The sequence below is a fragment of the Misgurnus anguillicaudatus genome, chromosome 24 (genome assembly GCF_027580225.2).
Source record: "Misgurnus anguillicaudatus chromosome 24, ASM2758022v2, whole genome shotgun sequence".
Taxonomy (NCBI): domain Eukaryota; kingdom Metazoa; phylum Chordata; class Actinopteri; order Cypriniformes; family Cobitidae; genus Misgurnus; species Misgurnus anguillicaudatus.
In genome coordinates, this window is record NC_073360.2 from 30,786,186 (window position 1) to 30,810,000 (window position 23,815).

The 23,815-nt window shown below is 40.7% G+C and overlaps 1 protein-coding gene and 1 long non-coding RNA gene across 2 annotated transcripts in view; one reads left to right on the plus strand and one right to left on the minus strand.

The window, feature by feature from the left end:
* The first annotated feature begins 1,615 nt into the window (after nucleotides 1–1,615).
* kirrel3l (kirre like nephrin family adhesion molecule 3, like) overlaps nucleotides 1,616–23,815 on the plus strand; it is a 55,851-nt gene continuing 33,651 nt past the window's right edge. The window contains exon 1 of the mRNA XM_055197112.2: nucleotides 1,616–2,248. Within this exon, the coding sequence (XP_055053087.2) occupies nucleotides 2,209–2,248 (40 nt within the window). The 5' untranslated portion in view covers nucleotides 1,616–2,208. The remainder of the gene's footprint in view (nucleotides 2,249–23,815) is intronic.
* LOC129438372 (uncharacterized) overlaps nucleotides 4,996–23,815 on the minus strand; it is a 39,773-nt gene continuing 20,953 nt past the window's right edge. The window contains exon 3 of the long non-coding RNA XR_008642534.2: nucleotides 4,996–5,364. This is a non-coding gene — a long non-coding RNA (uncharacterized lncRNA). The remainder of the gene's footprint in view (nucleotides 5,365–23,815) is intronic.

The window sequence follows — 23,815 nt, forward strand, 5'->3', positions numbered from 1 at the left end:
TTTGTTTAGGTGATTTCAAATGTCAACATTGGCTTTCAGAGATCATGCACCTCGCCTTTAATATAATTTAAAAAGATGACAAAAAAATCACCCCCTTACAGTTGTTATGAAGGGCCAGATTAGCTATATAGACCAAAAACTATTTTTTGGTAAACCAAACTGTAAAAATGTTTCCCCTGTAAAGTTGGGCACTTTAAGATGGGGGGTCTATGGGAATTGACTTCCTTTTGGAGACCTTTTGAATTGCAATTTGTCACTTTAGTGTTGGCTTCCCTCTAGCATTTGCCCATAAAGTCGCAAAGTTGACTTGCTAAGTAGAAACGTCAGCCTCGGGGATGTTCAACTAATAAGTAAAGGAGCTGTTAATTTACACGTCTGGCTTACACCCTGTCAGGACTCGGTAAACTTCGCGCGTTACTTGTTGATGTTTACACTGCACGCGCAGCAGGTGTGAGCGCACGTTGTTTGGAGATCATCTGTTTGCCCCTTTTACTCCACCCCGTCTCTTTTAACTTCTAGGAACCCCATCACGTGCGCCTTCAGTGAGCTGTTTCTCTCATCAGCATGTGTTTGCGAGCCCCAGTCTCACATTTGATCCCCTCACCTGCTATAAATCTTACCACAAGCCACTCGTTCGTTTTATAGTCCTCGTCTCTTTGCTTTTTGATTTCCAAAGCCTCGCGTGTTTTCTTTGCGTGGAAAATTACAAAGACTTCGTTTCGTGAACACCTCCGAGATGTTTGGACGCTATATGTCATCCGTGCGCGATCTATATCTAGGGTGATAAGTAAAATGAGTACCTTTACCTCAGTTATTAACGTGACAAGTGAATCATCCATTCACAAACAACCTGCCGATGAATTGAGAAAGCAAAAATAATCAAGTTTAGGGCGGGGATGATGTGTGATTGATTGGTCATCTGATCAATCAAATCTACCAATTATAGGATTGCGTTTTATTTATTACATTATTTGTTCCTTTTGTATCGGCACCGTTAGCTTTAACAAGATTACGCATGAATATTCAGCTTTATCAGCTCTAACAAATAAAAAATAGTCATTTGAAAATGCATATTTGACCCATAGATCACATCATAAAATACTACTGTAATTTACTATAGTATTTATTTACTACACTTTGTTAATGTACACTAGTAGTAAATGTTGTTTTCTACATAAAACCATCCCACATAATGTTAAAAAAAAACATTATGTGAAATATAACTTTGATAAATACTGAATAAGATGAAATCAGTGAGTGATCTCAAAATTAGATCATGAGACTTTAGCCTGGATTTCACAGATAGGCTCACATTTACTATGGTAAGGTACAAAAACACTGTAGTATATCTATTAATTTCATTACAGTTTACTGTCGTAAACACTAAAGTCTAGCCGTATTAATATGTGTTTTGTGTCTTAATCGACACACGTGTTTACTTTCCCCAGCAGTTTAAACATTCAAAGGCGCGGATAACCAAGCACCCCCTGTTGTTTAAGGGCAAACACGCCCGCTTGCTTTAACCCAACTGCTAGTCACCCCCTATAGTTTTATTCCCTTAACCAATCGCAAGACCCGGGGGCGTAGGCCAACGGATGTCCCTATGGACTGTGAATTACTTCATTCTCAAACTCCGAGCTAGGCAAGAAAGCGCCTCCTGTTTTATTCTGCGCGAACGCATCCAGTGAGCACGGCAGTCTGTGCTGATCACAGCATCGCATTGCCTCCGCGTAACAAGACAGAGAGGATTGAACGGAGCAGCGGTACGACGGGAACAGCTAGTGCGCAAGAGAAGGCGTTTATGTGCGCGTGGAAGACGTTCCGTTACATACCCAAGAGACGACACGCTGATGTTTTTAATGTGACAATCAAAAGTAGAGGATGTACTCTAATAACTCGGATTGATGCAAAACCTGGACACTGAAGCAAACCGACTGCAACTCGTGCTGGAATATAAAGTGAACAGTGAAGTTGCAAACTTTAAAGAGAGACGCACGGACGTTGGGCATTTACGCTTTGATTGTATTTGGATGCGAGTGCTGTCTTTAAGCTGAGGGTTTTATTTTCTGCGATTTTCTCCATTCAAGAGGTGGGCGAGGACCAGCGAAAGCTCCCACATCCAGCCCGGTCGGAGCGTTGGAAAGCTTTCGGGCGCACACTTTATTTCTGGACTGCTGATAGTGACAAGTGTTGAAGACTCGTAAAAAGATGCTGGCGTTTTACATCGCCTTGTGCCTTTTAGGAACAGGTAAGCCAAACGCATTTACAGTGTTTTCTGGTTTTTAAAACTGCTGTGATGATAACAACTGGTGGTGTTGTAGTAGTCGATGCGTCAACTTCATCATAACGCAGTGAGATAAGGTAACCGAACGCGTACCCATTGTTCACTTCGCTCTGCGTTAAAGTAGGCAAAGTTGCCGCATTAAAATTAAGTGTGTCATAATTTCATTTGTGAGCTGAGGTCCGAGAGAGAGACCGTTGTGGTGTGTTTTAGCAACGGCGAGCGAGTGGCACTGCGCCAAATGCGAACATGGCTAATTTGTGAATAAACTTAAAAGCATTCAACATACTACTTATTTGATATAATGCGCACTGAAGCATTTTTCAATCTGCATTGCTTATGTACAGTTTTAAATAGCTGTTTGGATGTGCTCAAACTCAGTAACTTACATATAATGATCTCCCAAAACAGTGCTACGCGAGAAAGTATGCATGTGTGCTAACTTTAATGATATGCACAGAGAGCATAATTAGTACACTAGAACAAGTGGGTGCGTTTCTTTCAAATGCTATAATGATGCATTACTGTATGTATGTGCGTGCGTACTGACTCTCCATAAGAGGCGTGAGACATCCAGTGGCACTTTTAGTGAGATGGAGCACTGAAAAGAGCACACCAGTCACTTAAAGTTTAAGAGAGACCCAGGTGTGACCATGATAATGGCTCTATCGGCTAACACCCGTCTGAGGTTCCGATGAGCGATACGAGCGCAGTGTGCGTTTGTGTATTAAAAGTGTGTTAAAAGCCAGGGGTCCGCTGCATAAGAGATGCGCTGATCGCAGTCTCCTGCCTCGAAAACACAAGCGCCTCTTAATAATTTCACAGCCAGTGCCAACAGGAAGATCTCAAAGCATCTCCTGTCTCAAACAGAATAATTTAACGGCATTAAATAAATATAAATGCTGCCGTTACGCGCGCGCGCAGAGGTGCGACGCTTCTCGATGCAGTCTTTGGGGAGCCCGGAATGCGCGGGATCTTAAAGATTACTCTTGTCGTCGCAGTGTTGATTTATTCATTATTCTGTACTTTTTGCATTGGCCGCGAGCATCTCACGTTATTCCGATACATATCGAGTGTGGAAGCGCTGGCTGTCGCTTGCTGCACTCAGCGCGCTGCCTCTTTGTTTCAGATGGAGACTGTCAACACTGCAGTGACACCGTGCAGGGCTTTACACAAAACCCAAACCGAAACGTCACTGTACTACAGCATGCAATTTGAATTATTTGCAAACCAGCAGAGAGACTAACCCAATGTAATCTGGCGTTGTTTTGCTGTTGTTGTTGTCTTTTCAGCATCACGTTTGGAAGCTCATTTACTCTTTCTAAACTCCCAATCTCGTGCCGTGCTCACTTCTGCTATGTCTGTTCAGCACCAAAGGCGGCGCTATTTTCTGCACTTTCAAAAATTAAGGTTCACTCCTAAAAATAAAGGTGCTACACGATGCCATAGAAGAACCATTTTTGTTGTATGGTTCCATGAATCTTTAATTTTCTTTTGCATTAAAGGTTCTTTGTATTATTTAGACTATAACATTATGGTTAATTTAAGAAACTTTGTCCGAATGGTTCTTTAAGGAACCAAAAATAGTTTTTCTATGTCATCACTGTGAAGAAAACTTTTGTAGCACGTTTATTTGTGTATCTAAATATTCTTTGTCTGGAGATTTTTGATATCCACAAAACCTTTTGGCTCAAGAGAGTATAAATGGTTAATTTGAGAACTTTTTATACTGAAAGGTTGTTCGGGAACAAAAGCTGTGAGAGCTACTTAAGCCTGGCCTATTTTTGGACAGTGCGCCAGTTGTTTCCACGCCTTTTAACAAATATTTAATTTATTAAGTGTATTTTTAACACTGGCTTTGATTCAACTCAAAATAAAGGCTTTAAATTCCCCAGTCCTCTCAGATCCGAAAGTGTTTCTTTTCCCAATTAACATGGCGTAACCGAGAGTGAGGCAAAGCCCTTTCGGTCGACGCTTCAGTAAACGAATGAAAAACAAATGTGTATTGACGGTTAAGCTGAGCTTTCTGTCTGTCTCTTTGATAAATGAGGCCGGCTTATTGACACGGATGGAGGCGGTAATTAAAATGAAATGTTGTATCTAAATGCATGGCATGTCACACAAACTATATATACAAATGCCTTCCCGGTAACATGGATATAAAGCAATTCTCCAATTAACTTTTGCCTAGTTGGGTATATCTTGGGTATATGTTTGCAGTTTTCTTTAAATCTTTAATAATTGTCTTTGTGTAAAGTACCGAGCTGTAAATCAAGTTTCTGACCCCGGCTGAACCCCCGAGATGTTTTTCTCATCATTAAGTGGGTGTGTAAGACTGAGGGAGGTGGAGACAGGGAAGAATAGGATGTAGCCGAGCGTTTCTCTGACAGACTGGTGGCAGCTGTTTTGGGAGGAGCGGAGAGGCTCCCGGACAGCCTGAGCCACTCATCTCACCTGACATCTATACAAGCAGCACAGCACACTCTGAACAACCACCAGCAGCTCACATCTGACTCACCAGCTCCCTTTCCAAATAACAGCACATGGATAGAGAGATGGATGGATAGAGAGAGAAAACATGTCCTGGTTCACATAAACACATAAGCTCACTTACATCCTCACCCAGTGCAGACCCGAAAAAGCGCGAACACACATTCGCTTTATCTCTTGGTATCCCCCTGGTTTGTCATCTATGTCTGTCTCTCTCGCACACACACACACACACACACACACATACTTCCAGAGTATCCGACAGAGCCGAGGCTTAGAACTGGAAGCAAAGAGCAGAGACTGAAGAGCAGAACATGACAGGCTTGAAGCCCCCAGCGCCAGATATTCATGTGCATGCCCTTACCAAAGCTCTGCATCCTCTGTTTTCCAGCCTTAATTTGCTTTCTCGGAATGTCCCTCCGTTTCCCTGCTGAATTCCGCTGCGCTGTGCCATCGGTATTCCAAGTAATCTCTGCGCTGTTTTTGAAACCTTTGGCTTGGGGTTGGCGCGTCCCATAAGACGGCGTTCAAAGGAAACATGTTAAGATCATAAGACCTTCGCCTTCTGCTTCTTTCATCCAAAGTCTTGTCGCCTTGTAAAGAGCAAAAGATAACTTACAATGCTTCTTTATTTGATTATTTCATGACTTTTATTATATATTACAGTCTTCTAACACACTCTCTCAGTGATTCTGTTAAAAAAGTGTGTCAAAATAGCTGTCACTGGGTCCCAATATGTACCACAGTGGTCTCCAACATAGTGCCCGCGGGTACAGAGTCTTTAAGGTGCCCGCCAAAGCACATTCTATGAATAGCCTCATTTGTAATATTTATTTATTGCGTTTTTTTTATATTAGCTTCTTTTAAACAATGATAATACATATCAACAAGTAAAATAAAAATGATTTGAGTAAATAAAGCCCTTCATTGTGGTAGCCCTTGGTCACAAAAAGGTTGGAGACCCCTGATGTACCATTTGGTGCAAATATGTGTACATTTGATATCAATATTGATATCAGAGGTACTCATATGAACTCTTTCAGTCCAAAACTGTACTTTCTGAATGGGTACCATTCAGCCCAGTGTATAAAGGAATAAACAGTTAGCATGTTAAATGGATAGTTACCCGAAATGCAAATCCTGTCATAATTTTTTTTGATGAATACAAAATACATTTTGAGAAATGATGGTAAACCCACAGCAGAGTGTAACCATTGACTTCCATAGTAGGAAAAACAAATACGATGGATTTCAATGGGTACCATCAACTGTGTGCTTACCATTTATCAAAATATCTTCTTCATCATTTAATACAATACTTCCATATTTGTTTTCCTACTATGGAAGTCAATGGTTACTGTACAATCAGCTGTGTGCTCACCATCATTTATTAAAATATCTTCAACTCATACATGAGGATGAGAAAATGATGACAAAATTCAATTTTTTGGGTGAACTATCCCTTTAAGTAAACACAAATGTAACATAAAGCATGATACCAAGATGCCTTCATCAGCTTTATAAGCGGAGAACAGAGATTTGTGGGATATCACAAGCAGAGAGGAACACGTGGTATCCTACAGATCTGTGGATGTGGTCTGACAGGTGATGGACAGAATACAAGTGGCTTTTGATGGATCAATTGACGAAAGTAAATTCATATTTGTCTGTATTTATATTTGTTTCAATTAAACTTCCAAGCAGTCATTAATTATACGGTCCGTTATGTCTAAAGCTCACTTCAACTTAAGCTTCTAGATCATTGGACATGATGTTATGGTGCCTTCATATAAAAACTGCTGTCTGTTAAGTCGATGACTGATTTGGCATCAAGGCAGCTGGCTTTGCTTCAGACACACACACACACATACACGCACACACAAATCTAAACCTCCTAACAAACAGCTTTGTGAATCTGCAGTCTCTTCTTGATGTCTATGCTGGCTCCATTAGAGGGACAGATAGTTTGACCTGCACCCAAAGCCTCCCATTAGTGCTGAGGACTGCTTGGCCCTGAGATTGAGTGGGGTTATACGGTGGCATTTCTGGCTCTCCGAGTTTGTTTTAGGAGCTTTTTGTATTAAGCATCATGCACTCAAATAGTGGCTTTCTACCTATTTGCATTTTTTAAGCATGTTATTATTTGTAGTTTGGCTGTAAAGGTGTGTAATATAAAGCAGTGTGTATTAAACAAAGTGCAAGATTAGTAGCTACTACGGTAATGATCCAGCGGAAAAGAACAGAATAAAAAAGTACTAAAAATTACGAACATCTATCTTATTTGATCCTCTTCCTTTACTCATTTACCATCTTTTTTATTGGAAATCAGTAAAGAACTGGAAAAGATGGAAGCAAGCAAGTTCAGTGATGTGTGTGTGTGTGTGTGTGTGTGTGTGACGCTTGACTCACAATAGCGCCGATGCAGCAAAATCTGTCTGGTGTGGGAAGACTGCTGCATTATTTAGGAGATGCTCGTATGGCATAGATATGGATGAGTTTTGGCCTGCTTTGATTCGCTTGCACTCTACAGACCGGTGTGCGAGATGGACTGGCTGCGAGTGCTTGAGTGCTCTGGGTTTTTTTCTTTTTTTAGAGGGAAAGGTTGGGGCTCTGAGACAAATTCAACATAAAGGTCAGTTTTGTTTACAGCAGAGAGCAAATCGTGAATTTTCTCCCCAGATAACATTCAGTCATGCAAGCATTCTGGATGCACTGCATAGCATACGTGCGTCTTTATTTAAAGGTGCCACAGAGTGCAAAACTGTATTTATCTGGGCATAGATGAATAAAAAGAGTTCTGTACATGGTAATAGCCTTAAACACGATTTATTCCTCCTTCTTATGTCATGCAAAAGCCAGCTGGAAAACAAACCAATCTCAAAATAACACAGACTGTAATGTTACAGATAAGATGTACGCCCCCAACATTAAATTAAGTACAATGTTGTTACAATGCTAAAAACAAAGTTGTGACTGCTGAGTTAGCGCTATATGCTAGTTAATGCTATATGCTAACGTTTACCGTTTTGACGTTACAGTTACGTTTGCAGGTTCATACTTAAAAAACACAAACTTTCCACTCAAAAACAGATCCCTCCAGAAAAACGTGATTATAAGATTGCACGATTCAATGCATAATCAGCCAAAGTCCGCATATTTTTGCAGGGGCTGCATTTTTTAAATACGCCGCACTTTCGCGCAGATATCTGCTCACAAACTATGCATGATTTCATAATCCCCACATCTTCGTAGCAATAAGTCATATATATATCTTAGCACAAAATTGAAAAATGTTGCATTTACTTCACATATGGGCAGCCATGTCCCCTGCTGTCATGGAAATGTTGGGAAGTGACGTAATTACGCGACATGAACTTCAATGAAAAACTGAAAAAGCTGCAAACAGTTTTTGCAAGTTCACGCAATTTCATAGCATAAAATTGCCGCATATTCCATCGCATTTTTTAAGAAAACGTGCTGCAAGATCAAGTATATTTTCCCGCAACAATCACAATTGGTTATTCCTCAAGTTCTGTATCTTCATCTGATACAGGCTTTAAACATATAAGGTCTGTTTACACAAACACACAGAGCTACTGAAGGAGCTGCTCTGTGAAACAGCCAATCAGAGCAGAGCTCAACATTATTATTCATGACCCTTCCAAATAAGGTCGTAATCATCCTCATCTCACAAATTTCTGTGTTATAGTCCAAGAATATTTTGCTAATTTTTCCGTGTCAGTTTCACGTATTGTTTACTTAATTGTTTTCCCTATTTTCTTACCATTTTCGTGTGGGTTTGGGGTTAGAACGACTTTCTGTAACATAAAATGACTTCCTAGCCCAAACCCAATTCTAACCCTAACGTCAGGCGACAATTGTTTAAAAGTCTGGAAAAAATAATATAAACCAATAGTTAAAGTGATATCCTAACCCAAACCCACATGAAAATGGTTTAAAAATAGGAAAAACAATTGAGTAACCAATACGTGAAACATGACACGGAAAAGAAAGTCTGTGGAACAGACACGGAAAAATGCGGACCTTCCGCACCTTTAAAAAAGAAAAAGTAATACAATTGAATTTTATATTAGGCCTACCTCCTGTGGAGAGGAGGTCACGATTTCTTGTTATGCACTTTTTCCCGTGTCCTCATTTCTCCGCCATAACGTTCGAACTGTGCTCCCAATGACACATACAGCTGTTGGGATGGGGGATCTTGAAACAATAGCATCTTCTGTTTTCAGCCAGCAGCCGTATTGTCTAATTATCTTTCATAGACATAAGATACAGCGACCCCGGGGGTCTCACCCACCCCGAACCACGCACATACCCAACCCATTTATATATATGCAGGCGCACACCGCCCAATATGGAGTAAAGAGAAGGTTTTAGAGGGAAAGGCTATAATCAGCTTGCCCGTGCAGGAGCACACAGATAAAGAACTTGGCATTGGGTTTGGGGGGGCTTTTGTTATCTGCTGACAGTGTCTCCAGCTCGAGCGGCTAATAGCACAGCCCAAAGGAGAGAAGGGCGCTTCTTCCGTACTCTGGGAGCGGGCCATCTCCACCGTCTCCATTGTTTTTCATCTCCCCCTTCCTCTCTGCTCCTCACCGCCGTCCACCCACATCCTCACCTCCTTTTCCTTGGGCGGAAAGACGAGCGAGTGGACAAAAGGAGAATTGTCTTGACTTCCTCCTCCGATGGAAATGAAAAGAGGCCAATGATGTCATACAGGGTCTTCAGTTACATTCAAACGGACAGTTTGTTTTTTTCCGGGCCGGAGTGGTCGACTCCTAGAGCGGAATGTTATCTTCTCTATTTGTGTCCCTGCGGATTTCTGTCAAGTTGGGTGGGGATGCGTGTTTATTCTGATGATGAGATACAGTAGGCAATAAGAGCATGCAATCATCATTTTTGTGTGCCGTGCAAAAAAGAGGGTGTTTACTGTTAACTCCCAGATCACAGAGGGGTGAGGAGTTAATTTGCAGAAAATCATTAAAACATGCCTAAGGAAGATCATTTTAAAACACTAATTCCCTATTTTTAGAAACACGACTCTTTCGAAATGCGAAAAGTGTCACTTGTTACCAGAGAAATGCATCACAATTTGCGAGAAAAGGTTCTCGTGGAGCGAGCTGGGATGTGGTAGACTGCGCAACGGTTTCTATTTTACTATCACCTCCAGTCCTCCAAGACAAAATTTCATATCTCCTGCCGTGACACAGAAAGCAACAGTAAATTGAAATTTATCTTCCATGTTGCAGCAATATCTGGCCTCATATTATCCTCTCGGGCTGAGATCCCTGAGCTTGGTCTTAAAGATGGCCCTGATATGAGAGGATGTTTTCCTCTGGGAGAAAATCCAATTCTGCTATAAAAACTGTTCATTAATTTTATCTGTCTGTTTATTTATTGAATATTAGATTTTTGCGGTTGCGTCGAGAAGGGGGAAAGCGTTGTACGGTGAATCATTGGGCGAGATTTGATGTTATTTACCTTATTACATCTGTTTGGGATATAACATTTTGTTATAGGTATGGATTGGTGCATACATTTACGGATAAGTCATGGACACGCAGATGGACTGACGGCTAACAGTAATTGATTGTTACTCTGTATAACGCACACGGTTGAAGGAAGTGCCAGAAGGGCAGCTGAGATGAACGTCTCGTGGTTAAAGCCGCATGCCCTTTGTAGGGTGATTAGTCAAAGTCTGACTGCTTAATTAATGATTGCTCCATCTCTGAAGACATTGTGTGAAGAGAGAGATGGAAAAAAGCTCTCAAAGAAGCTACAGTCTGATGGTTATTTACAATTTGATGGTTCAGTTCTTGGCCAGTGAACAAACTTATTTTAGGTCAGGGGACATTTAAAACGTCATATTGTGTGACCCACATATAAAGAACAACATTACTCATTGTGCCTCACAATATTTGAATGTGTTCATTATGCTCATCTGGGAAATCCAGGCTAAAGTTTCATAATCTGTTTTTGAGAACATCAAATTTGATTTCACATTGATTTCAATCTTTGACGTTACTCTGTCAATATTAAAGATATCAAGGTTATATTTTCGCAAAGTTTTTTTACATTATGTAGGATAGGGGTGGGCAATAAACTGGTAGAAATGTGTTAACCGTTAGAGATTTTCGACTATCGTCTTCATAGAGGTTACGTGCCAATGCATGTTGCACGACAACAGTGCTAAATGCGCGCATAGTTTCTGTGTGAGAGGAGCGCGCAAGCCGTGCATCCGCTGCTCATTTAGCTTAGTCTTTGTGAGTAGCCTCATAAACACAGCCATTTATGCTTAAGAGAAAGTAAATAGATAAAAAAGAAAACGCATGTGTTCATATATTGGATCTGGACTTTGGTCTTAAAGGGGAAGTTACCTAATTTTGCTCCTGTCTGTCACTCATGTTTATCAAACAGTATGAAGGAAAACAACACCGTTTTTCAATATTTTACTATGTTCTTACCTCAACTTAGATGAATTAATACATACCTATCTTTTTTCAATTCGTGCACTTAATCTTTGTACAGCGCTTCTTGAATGTGTTAGCATTTAGCCTAGCCCCATTCATTCCTTAGGATCCAAACAGAAGTTTTATTTTGTGCCACTATACTTACTCTTGTAACTACTCATGTAACAGTCTTTAAAAAGGGAAAACATGGAAGTGTTTGGTGGCTTCTAAATTCATCCCTGTTTGGAGCCATAGGAATGAATGAGGCTAGGCTAAATGTTAACACATTAACGACGTGCTGTACAAAGATTAAAAGTGCACGCATTGAAAAAAGATAGGTATGTATTAATTTGTCTAAGTTGAGGTAAGAACATAGTAAAATATTGAAAAACTGTGTTGTTTTCCTTTAAGTCTTCTATTTTATGCTTGTATATATTTAGTTTTTGTTACTGATATTGGAATTATGAAATTCTATAGTATTAAAGGCGGGGTGCATGATTTTTGAGAAACGCTTCGGAAAAGGGAGTTGGGCCGAGTACCAAAACACACTTGTAGGGATGTGTCTACTAACCGACATCGTTGCCTGGGTTTGCATATGTGTGGGGCGGGTCTATCAAAAGAAGGTCCAGATTCTATTGGGGTAGGGGCGTGTTTGTTTAGGTGATTTCAAATGTCAATATTGGCTTTCAGAGATCATGCACCCCGCCTTTAAAGATTTGAATAATTTAAAAACCTTATTAAAAGAAAACCCCGTGATGCATATCGTTATAATGATATACAAGAAATCCTAACATAATATAAGATTTTGGTCATATAGCCCACCCCTAATGTAGGATTATTTTATGTAAAAATACAGAAAATCACTCAAAAACCTGGTTTTCACAGACAGTGTCGCCACAATGGACTTCTTTGACTTCCCCTGCATGCATTACTATATCCCTGATCCCAGTTAAGTGTGCGGTACCTGGATTCTGTGCCAAAATCAGATCTTAGACCTGATGCCATTACGAGATAGCGTCATATTAAACCACATATCTCAGCTCTACTTGAGCTTTTTGGCATGAAGACCCTCATTATCAGCTATTTGTGAGCTCATTCTCTTTCTCGCTCACTCACTCTGTCTGTGTCTCTCTGTCGCGCACACATCCCTAAACCAAATCGTTCATCCTCTCTGGAAACCCCAGCGGAAAGCGAGTGCAAATATTATGATTGTGCGCTCGACCGTTAACCATAATACCCCACACCGGAGAGAAGACCCGGCACAAGCCCCCCACCGCCCATCAGGGAGAAAGGCACCTCTGTTTAGTTTTCAGACAGCTGGACAAGACATTGAGAAAAGCATATATATCTTTCTTATTGTCTCTGGAACCTTCCTCTTGCTTTTTTATTGCCCTGTTATTACAGCGAGGCTTTGAATGCCACAGTGGGAGGTTGAGGAAGAAGCCGACCGATTTCCTATCAAGTGAGGGGTGTCAGTCAAGGCGCATCGAACAAGCTTTCCACCATCACTCATGTGTCCAAACATGGTAATTTCATCAAGCGATCCAGAGATAGCTAAAAAAGGAGGGATCAAATGATTCAGATGGTAGTGATAGAGGTAAAAGGTGAACCGTTTAGTCACGATGTGAAAATCGCATGAGCCCGGGCTGGCTGAAAAAGTGCAGAGGAATTAGACGGGGTCAAACACATTAACTTCCAACATCTTAAGCGGTTAGGTAATGGATACCCTTGTGAAGGAACCGCTTATTCTTTCTCCCAGTTTTAAAGAAGGAAACGGCGTAACAAAGACGCGTCGAATGAAAAGTAACCGGCTGACACATGAGACTGGATACTGGGCGTTTGGGCACCCGGGGGCGATGATGAAGCCGTACAAGAGCAGACAGGCTTTGGATGCACAGGTTGGTGAGAGCTGGGTGGATGAAAGGAAAGGGGTGGGGGGGTGTTGATGGGTTGAATTTGATACACAGCCTCTTTCAGACGATGAGGTAATGTCAGGCCCCTGGACCTTTCTGAATGATGCATTCCAGCCGCTCGACTGTCTGCTATGGGAGGGCTGAACCCTGTGTGCAGAAAGACCGAGAAACATCTAATGGTCTGTGACTGTTGTCTGGGTGAGGCGTCCAAACCCTGCAGTCTCTGCGGAGTTGAGGAGCAATTTCACGCACACACAGGCAGGTACACGATACACACCAAGAAGCACTACCTCAGCGTTGTTGCACAGTATATTGGCTATTTACTTTAGAAATTCTCTCGACGGTTTTGCTTGCTGTAAACACTGGTGTGGGGTGTGTGTCAGTCACAGATCAGAAAAGAGATAAATAGGAAGGGCAGGATGTGTGAGAGATAGAAAACAAAAAGCAAAAATCAAGTCGAAAGGAAAAGAGCGGTATGAAGAGATGAAGACCTGATCGTTTCTGATCTGATGCTTACGAGGGGTCACTTTCATTGTGGTTGCATTCACAAATATGCTTATTTATATGTGACACAAAACCATCCAAAGAACATTCTGTAAAAATATAATTCGATTATGAGATTCAGCCTGGATTTCACAGACGGTGCCACATATATATATGCACTGTCAAAAGTGAAAAGTTGGATCGGTAACACCTAAATATAAATATATATATATTTAATTTTTTAAGTGAAACAATCGAGCTGAGGTGCTTGGTTGCTAAAACCACACCTGCCTAGTTTGACAGTCGTGAAAGCAGCGCCAGTTCACCCATCACTCAAGTGGCCACGCCCTTAATTATGCTGAACTTTAAAGCTTAAAATAATTTAAAACGGATGAGTTGCAAAAAAAATCACCCCCTCTCATTTTCAAAATTAGATATATATACCAAAAACACCTTTTGTACCAGGATGTAAACATATTGATTTATGCAATGTAATGTAAAGTTAGGCATGGGGGTTTATGGGATTGACTCCTTTTGTTGCCAGTTTCTAGCAGCCAGATGATGAATTGCAGTTTATTGGAGCGTACACACCAAACACGAATTCGACGAATTGCGCAAGTAGATTACATACAAAGTCAATGCAAAGAAGTGATTAAACACGAAATTGCACGAGGTGATGCCGGGAAAACACTTGCTATTGGTGTATGCATATAAAGTATGCACATTTCTGGATACCGTTTTTATGATTTGCTGTACGTACAACACCATAATAAGAGAATAAATAAACCAAAATGGTCACACTTTATCCGATTGTAAAGCCGCATTTACATTAGCAGCGACTAGCAGTAGCAAAGCGACGCAATCCCATTGATTTCAATGGAAGCTCGGCGACATGAGTGACGCTGACCGTTGCCGACCGGATGGGCGTGTCCAGTCGCACGACAATGTTGAGAAACGCTTAACTGTATGCAAATGATGAATGACTTTTGCTCTGATGAACGTCTCTCGTCACTGGAGTGGACGTTACTCATTGGTTTATGACAACCAGATTTAGACATGCCTCCTAACAGCATCATTGAAAGAGACCAGCGACACACAGCGACAAAGTCGCTTATAACATGAATGTACCTTAAAGGGACATTCCACTTTTTTGAAAATATGCTCATTTTCCAGCTCCCCTAGAGTTTAACATTTGATTTTTACCGTTTTGGAATCCATTCAGCTGATCTCCGGGTCTGGCGCTAGCACTTTTAGCATAGCTTAGCACAATTCATTGAATCTGATTAGACCATTAGCATCGTGCCTAAAAATAGAACCAAAGAGTTTTGATATTTTTCCATTTAAAACTTGACTTCTGTAGTTACATTGTGTACTATGGCCGATGGAAAATTAAAAGTTGTGATTTTCTAGGCAGATATGGCTAGGAACTCTATTCTCATCCCAAGGGGACTATTTTTGGGCATTTTACTACGCCTGCTGCAGCCATGTTACAGCAGCAAAGTCCTTGATTATTACGCCAAAATGAGAGTATAGTTCCTAGACATATCTGCCAAGAAAATCTTAGCTTTTAATTTTCTGTCGGTCTTAGTATACGATGTAACTACAGAAGAGTCAAGTTTTAAATAGGAAAACATCGAAACTCTTTGGTTATTTTTTAGCGCCATGCTAATAGTCGAATCAGATTCAATTAATTGTGCTAAGCTATGCTAAAAGCCAGAGATCAGCTAATTGGGTTACAAAATGGTAAGAATCAAATGTTTAACTCTAGGGCAGCTGGAAAATGAGCATATTTTCAAAAAAAGTGAAACGTCCCTTTAAAAATCTGGAGTAGAAGCTTTGATAATAATGCAAACTGCTTGGCGCTTTACCTCAAGCCACTTGTTTTAGCTTTGTTCTCGAGAGGATTGAGTATGTTCCCGAGGTGTGACAACAAGTGTCTCACCAGTAAGCTGAGAAAATATGCTTTGGTATTAAGAGACCCAGTCATGGGCTTGACAGACCCAGTTGGGTTTCTAGCAAACAAGGTCACCTCAAAGCAGGTGAAGTGTTCCTGCCAGACCTGCGGTTCCTTATAGTTTCTTCACACTAACAGTGGGAGGCAAAGGGTTCAGCTTTCACTAAAAAAATGCTCCTCATGTGATTTACGAAACCCCTCAGAAAGCAGGTCACGGATGTGAAAGGTTGTCATGTGATACTGACTTCTCGCTTCCAAAGTCAATGTTGGTGGAGCCGCAGCGTTGCGAAAGCTTGTTTAGACACAGGCGATTTCACAAGCAGAGGAATTCGAGTGCTCTTTTGTGGGAGCGTTCGGTGTACAAAGTGTTTGTGTGTGTGTGGACCTTGGATCTTTTAGTGAAGGGGTGTTTCAGATGTCTTCACTTTCTTACCGAGCTAGTTTGGAAGAGGTGATGGATAGCCTTCTAATGATCCCCTCAATCACGAGCTACTTAGGCAAGGCTGGTCGGTATTAGAAAGAAAATGGGCAAACCCAAGCCTCTTTTCAGCAGAGCCGAAGGGCGGTTCAGCGATCATCCACGCTGGTGATTAAACCCCGTAACAGTCTTTCTTTCATTTACCCGGCATCTGAGAAATCTCTGGTTGCCTTGTGAAGGTTCTGGTAAAGTCGTGTCTTTTGTTCTTGTGCGATGCGGCAGCTCGGTGCGAATCCTTTTGTTTTGCTAATGTTGTTAATGGACTCACTTTTACCCAGTTTTAACAAAGAGAGGGAAATAAAAGGTGCTGTTTTCTTTTATAAAGGTGTTTCTATTAAAGGTATCTTAGTGTGGATGTGTAAAAATCTTTTTAGAGTGGGTGGGAATGTATCGCAATGACTGAGTTTTAATAATTAAGTTCGTACAGACAGAAAAAAATAAATAAATAAATCAGGGAGTGAGATCTTGCCAAAAAGGTTCAAGCTCTCCCTTGTCTATTTCCATTTAAATTTTCAATTGAACAGTATTTTATTAGCACGACTGCTTTGTTGCATCCATGCAACATTTTTAATGTGATAAAGTAAAAGATAAAACGGTCTCCCCGTGATTCGGTGTCTCTTGTTAACAAGTGCCAGCTTTATCGAATACCCATAACACGAGTCGGTGTGCGTGTTTTCACACCAATTAACAGCTCTCTTTTGGTGCCTGCTGAGGTGATGATGGCCTGTCTCCGGCCAAGCTCATGGTGTTTGCGTGTTTGTTTTTCTCTCGGTCTCTGTCATGTTGCAGGCAGTAAGAGAGAGCGCAACCTTTCATAGACGTTCATTAGCTCGCGGTATAATTAGTGCTTGTAAACCTCGCAGCTCTGGCAGAGGGAAAGCCAACAGGTCTGGTGAACGTATGGGGATCTGTCCCCTTGATGTTCACACATCTAGCATCGCTCAGGCGAATTAACGGCTCGCCCTGTGTTGTTCAGGTAAGAACTCCTCCTTTGGCTGGGAGTCGAGTGGTCATTAATATCAAGCCGGTCCTTTGCTTCCTTCTACTCATTGGCACAAATGGCAATGCCGGAGAAAAATGATTCAGTCCAGCACTATTCCTTTCTTTCCCTCTCTCCCCCATACCATCTTTCTTCTGGTTCTCGGAGCCAAACCCGCATCCCCTCCTCAATCTAGATAATTCAATCTGTCCTATATCAAATAATCGCCTTCATTTTTTCGGCCCATTTTAACCTTATCACCGGCACTGCCTTCTCAGGGGACCGAGTCTCGTTTTACCTTGTTAAGAGAGAGAGAGAGAGAGCCCGAGAGCGATAACCTCGGATTGGGGTGGAACAAGGCAGGTGACGAATAGTTCGCTAAGCAACGGAAAGAGAAGACTGTGTTTGTTGTTCTCACCGACAAACAGACTGAGGGGCTTTTTGTCTGAAGAAAAAGAGGATAGAAAAGGAGCAAAAATACACACGGGCTGTGTACAAAAACACAAATTATAAAACCGTACGGGTTTCTGAACTGTAAACATTGTACTTTTGTCTTGTTTTAGGGTAAAAATATCTAATCATCCTTAAAAAAAAACAATGTGCATTTACTTTGAAAGTATAATGAGAAAATATATAAAGTTTTGTTTTCAAAAAATGAAATATTTGAAGCAGTGTCTACAACCAAACAGTTTTGGAGCACCATGACTTTTATCATAGTAATGTTTTTTTACTATGGAAGTCAATGGTGCTCCAAAACTGCTTGATAACAAACTAAGAGTTTGGTTCCAAACGCGATAAACGCCATATAAAAAAAATGAGTTGCCGCCAAAATCAGTATTGTATTTTACACAAAATCCAATATCCGCCGTGTTATTTTGTCATATTTTCTCTCTTTTTTCCCAAAACACGATAAACGGCAGTCCTCCTTCTCTGCAGAATGCAGTAAATCCGCTTAACCAATACAGCGCACCATTCCACGCATTGTAAACAATAAGGCCGGTGATTTCAATACAGACAGAATCCTAGTTTTCCTCATCTACTTTGTACTTCGTGATTAACAAACAAACAAAAACAATAATACATTTGATAGCATTGAGAAACCTGTGGTGGTTTTCTGTGACGGGAAAGAAACGTAATCCATCAAAATCAAATCATTTACGCGAGATGCTCTCAGGAGACGGAAAAATTATGGCTGTTGCTTGTTCTCACAAGACAGCATCAAGCTTTTCTCATGCCAACACATATTGACCCCAGGGGATCTTATGAAAAACTTTCCATTATTTTACACAAAGCCAACGAAAATCGAGCAGGACCAAAACATTTTACAGCTGATCGCTGTAAAAAATGTTAAGCGATGACGTCCCAAGGATGACAGCAGCAATGAAAGTGTTCTTAATATCAGTGGTTCTCAAACTTTTTCAGCGTGCGGCCCCCTTTGTGTGCGGTGCATTCCTTCAAAGCCCCCCCAAAGAAAATTTATGACAAAAAAAACAGTTCTAAAACTTCACATTTTAATTAAACAAAACATTTTTTTAGGTTTAATTTCACAGAATTCATGATAAATTAATGTATTTTATAAAAATGTCATAAAACTGGGGCCCCCCTGGCACCATCTCGCGACCCCCCTGGGGGCCCCGGACCCCAGTTTGAGAACCACTGCTTAATATGACAAAGTAAGTGTTTTGATTAATGCCATTAATGTTTATTTTTTTAATCGGTGTATACCACTAGTCAACTAAATGAATATAACATGACAAAGATGAATGCACATTTATATATTGATTCAATAGATTTATAGCAGAAAAAATAATCCACATTTTTATAATAAATCTTTGAAAATCAAATGATGGATTTGAATTTATGTTATTATAACCTAAAGATGCTATGTGAAAGTTTGTAACATAAAATAGTATCACTTTCTTGGTATAGAAAACACATTTTTACAGAAATTAGTCAAAATGGATTTATTGCGTTTTGGAACCAAACTCTTCAAACATTCCTCTTTCTTAAAACCTAAATATTTTGATATATAATGGTAAGCACACAGTTGACGGTACCCATTGCCTTCCATAGTAGCAAAAACAAATACTATGAAAGACAATTTGTAACATAAACTGTGTGCTTAGCATCATTAATCAAAATATCTTATTTTGTGTTCTAAAAATTATACAGGTTTAGAACAACATGAGGGCGAGTAAATGATGACAGAATTTTCATTTCACCATCCCTTTAAGCTGTTTTAAGCATTTACGTCACTTTTATTATCGCCCTGTCTTGCTTTTCGGATAAATGTCTTATTTAAACAATGTTTATTTTATTTTTTTACTTAAAAACAAGATAAAATCACCAAGCTTGAATAATTAATCTTTTTGTAGTGCATCCCACAGTTCTATTTAACATGCTCCTCATATGCTCTCCTGGCAATTAATTAAAATCCAATAAGGTTCCCTCCCGGCGACCATTGTTCCCAATTCATGTTTACCCTCACTAGAAGAGTCGCTAGCCACTTAATCTTGTAAGAAAGCAGGGGTCGAGAGGTTGTGACTGTTTGAGGATGGTGTGTATGTGGGGGGGGGGGGGGTATTTTCTATCAGATTCTCTCACCTCCATATTCTTGCTTTTTTCTTCAATTCCCTAGCACCTAATCCGTAAGCTTGATTGTTCTAAGCTGATTTTAAGCCTGCCCCTGGGAGGAGACGGGCTTTTCGAGTTGGTTTTAATTAAGATTTAAAAGAAGCCTGCCTCAAGAAGAGAGACTGAGTGGTTTTAAGACCCTTCTCTGGATAGAGGGATGAGAGTGGACAGGAGAAAGTGGAACAGATTGACCAGTAGAAAACCCAAGAGGGAAGCTATTTATCAGGGAAGATGAAGAGGAAAACGAGATTTATATTGTTTTATCTATCAAAGTATATGTTGCGATTCAGATTATGTTTTCCCTTTTATATGACTTTCCATTATCTTTACTTTCTTTACTGTTGTGTTTTGGTCTCTCCCTATCTCTCTCTCTCAATTTGGAAAAAGCCAAATTGTTGTGCTGTAATCACAAATCTCAATCTACAGAGATTGATCTTTGCTTTCAGAAAATCAAACTCATATCCTGTCAAAGTCATTATTGGAACACAGCAGCTATAGACAAGAAATCACCAGATTATCTAGATGGTTTACGCAATAATCAATACCTTACACCTTAACAGACACCTTATGTTCCCTTTATCCACCAAAATGGCGCTTAAGCTGGTGTTGGGTGTTGCAAAGCATTTTTACCGGTCCCGTGTTAATGAGTTTTACTCCCAGTTTTGAGAACTCATTTATCATGTAGTAATTTAATTCAGCATTAATTCATGCCATTGTGTGCTTGCTTTTATGTAACGTTTAAGCGTTAATTAATGGATAGAACTGAAAACAATGAATGCGTATAAAATGTAAACAGGTTTGGTTATTATAAATCTAGTTTTATCGATTTTAATTATCCCACCCCTTGCCTTCTGATGCTACTGGGTTCTGGTTTAAACCCCTTAAACAGGGTTCCCACACCTTAGCTAACTCCAAATTCAGGGACCTTTTAAGGACTTTCCAGGTCCAATACCCTCAAATTCAAGGACTAAATGTGGGGACACATTTTAAGTGAGAGGAAGGTTGCATCGTGTTACCTTTTAAGATACATTGTTACAGTTACCTTTTGAGGGAACTCGCGCTGCGTCACTGCTGTGACACTTTGGGGACGCCTCCAGGGGTAAGTGCGTCTGAATGTTTATATCAAATATAAAAACCAATGGTGAGGCTTTTACGACAAAGACAGGGTGACGCAGGAACCAGGAAGTATATCGCTATCTGAAATATTGACAAAGACAGCATTACAGGGACGCAGGAAGTATGGCAAGGGAGACGCAGCGTCTTGTTCCCTTCTCAGGGAACAACAGTTACATACGTAACCCGACACGTTTTCATGTGTCAAGCATGTAAAGCGAACAGTTTAGCACGTGTGCTTAAAAAGTCTAGAATTTGTATGATATTATCCTACACAGGGAATAATATGGATTTTTTCCAGAAAGCTTCTTGCATAAAATAGATTCAAGCACTTTCAATGACCTGTATCTATGTATGTATGTATGTATATTTTCAAAAACTTCCCAGGGCTTTGAATTTTTCCCCCAGATTCACAAACTTTCAAGGATTTCAAGGACCCGTGGGAACCCTGATTAAAGGGAAATCATCTATACGGTTTTGGAGCACCATGACTTTCACCATAGTATTTACTATGGAAGTCAATAGTGCTCCAAAACTGCCCGATTACAAATTCCTCAAAATATCTTTCTTTGTGTTTAGCAGAACAAAAAAAAATATTCAGGTTTAAAACAACTAAATTTATATCCCTTTAAGATTGGCCTTTCAGTGATATTGTGCCGAATGGTTACAGATTGGGCGCTCGCTGAGCACCATGTCTGTTGGTAATGGATTATAATCTCATAGCTCTCTTGTTTTGACTGTGAAGTAGCCTTAGAAACAGAGTCTTACCTGATAATAAAGCTTTGTTTATGTAATCTGTAAAGCGGTCATGCCATCTGGTGTTTAAATCATGATTTAGATCTGTTGGCGTCCTGGTCAGGACCATACAGGGAATTAGATTCCTATAGAGTGAAAGTCTGCATGTGTGTGTGCATCTCTTTCTGCTTTTCTCTGTTCTTGCCTATCTCTCGTTCCCTTTCACACACTCTGTCTCTCTCTGGATAATGGGTTTGTACGCAGGTGGCCGCGTCTCTTCGATGGACACCCACAGACGCCCTTGTTAGACACTTAATTAAAAGCCTTATCACCGGAAAACACGCTGAGACATTCCAATATGGGCCTGGGCATCCGAGATACGGCCGCGACCAGACAGTGTCCATCTATTACTGAACTGTCCGGCCAACAGCGTGCCTGTGTGTGTATATAAAATAAATAGAGAGCATAGAGAAGTGGGGTTAGTTGTTTTAGGACAGGGAGTGAGAAAAATAAGTTTTTTTAACATAACACGGTTGACGAAGCAAACATTTTAACAGGAGAATTTGCAAAAACATCCGCATCTGTGCTTCTAAGCATACCCCGCCTCGGGCACTCCCATGGTCAGTTAACTTTTAGAGCCGATGACAGGAGGGAAAATATCTCAAGAGAAAGAAAGACTCACAATGAAGTGTTTAAGTTCATCCCGCCACAAGCTGGGTTCAAGCATGCTAGGTGTTAAAGCAGATCTGAGGGGTCAAGTGTCCCTCCCACTGCATTCTTTAGCAGCACTGGGCAGGAACCAGCACACAGGGACCATATGTCCCAAAGCTCCGGTCAATGATAGAGAGACAAAGCCCTTTTCACTCAGTTTAGACCGGGAAAATTTGCAATTCCACACTGGCAGCGTAGCACCAGTCAACAAGATAGAAAAAAGGAGAGGGACAGGAAAAGAGGGAGCAAAAGAGAGCCAGAGAGGGACTTGGCATTTTCCATCACATTAACTAGGAACAATCTTGCCAAAAAGCCTTGAAGCTCCTTCTCTTTCTTCCCCAGACTTCTTCAGCGGGTTGCCCGGTCTCAAAGCCCCCAGGAGACTTTCTTCAAAGCTCGATGTCCATTCCTCTTGCTCAGATGCTCGGATAATAATGCCAAGGCATAAAGATGTATATCTCTGGGTATCGCAAAGCAAGTCCTCTTACGTTAAGCTGGCTCTCGTTCACCAGGGGTTTCTGGGTTTACGGGGGCACATCTCATTTTTGAAAGGCCACAACAAACGTATCCAATCATAAAATGTGAAGGTGCACGCCGATAGGGGTACCCTTAGTGAAAGGAAGAAAGAATGAAACGGAGAGATAAAGAAAGCCAACCAAAGATGTGGAGAGGCACGGTAAAGTGCACAGGGTTCCTAGGGGAGAAATGGATCAGGTATGCATTGTGCCTCTACAGCGATTAATATCGTCGGAGGAAAAAGGTCAGACTTGACTGGAAAACGCTACGGTATATCATTGTTACTAGCACGGCCCACATTTCATACATCACGCCATGCTGGGCTGCCTCGACTTTCCCGTCGCTGGTCTCACAGTCACAACCCACGCCAAGTATTATCAAAGATTGATAGAGTGGCCTAGTTAAATGGGAGGGTGTAGAAATAGAGTTGGAAGTTGGAAGAAGGGATTAATTGGGTGCCAACTCTTTCCTTTAGGGATGCAACCTGCTACCTCCTTACACAATGGCAACGATCTGACCACTCTTAAGTCAGACGACACTTAAAGAGACACTCCACTTTTTTTGAAAATATGCTAATTTTCCAGCTCTCCTAGAGTTAAACATTTAATTTGTACCGTTTTGGAATATCACTACGCCTGCTGCAGCCATGTTACAGCAGCAAAGTCATTGATTATTACGCCAGAATGAGAGTTAAGTTCCTAGACATATCTGCCTAGAAAATTGCAACTTTTAATTTTCCGTCAGTCTTAGTACAAGATGTAACTACAGAAGAGTCAAGTTTTAAATAGGAAAAATACAGAAACTCTTTGGTTATATTTTGCGCAATGCTAATGGTCTAATCAGATTCAATGGATTATGCTAAGCTAAGCTAAAAATGCTACCGCCAAACCCGGAGATCGGCTAAATGGATTCCAAAACTGTAAAAATCAAATGTTTAACTTTAGGGGAGCTGGAAAATGAGCATATTTTCAAAAAAAAAGTGGAGTGTCCCTTTAATAACTAGAGTACTGTCTGTTTTTTATGTGTACCCACCGTAGGTGCACAATTGTTTAAACTGACGT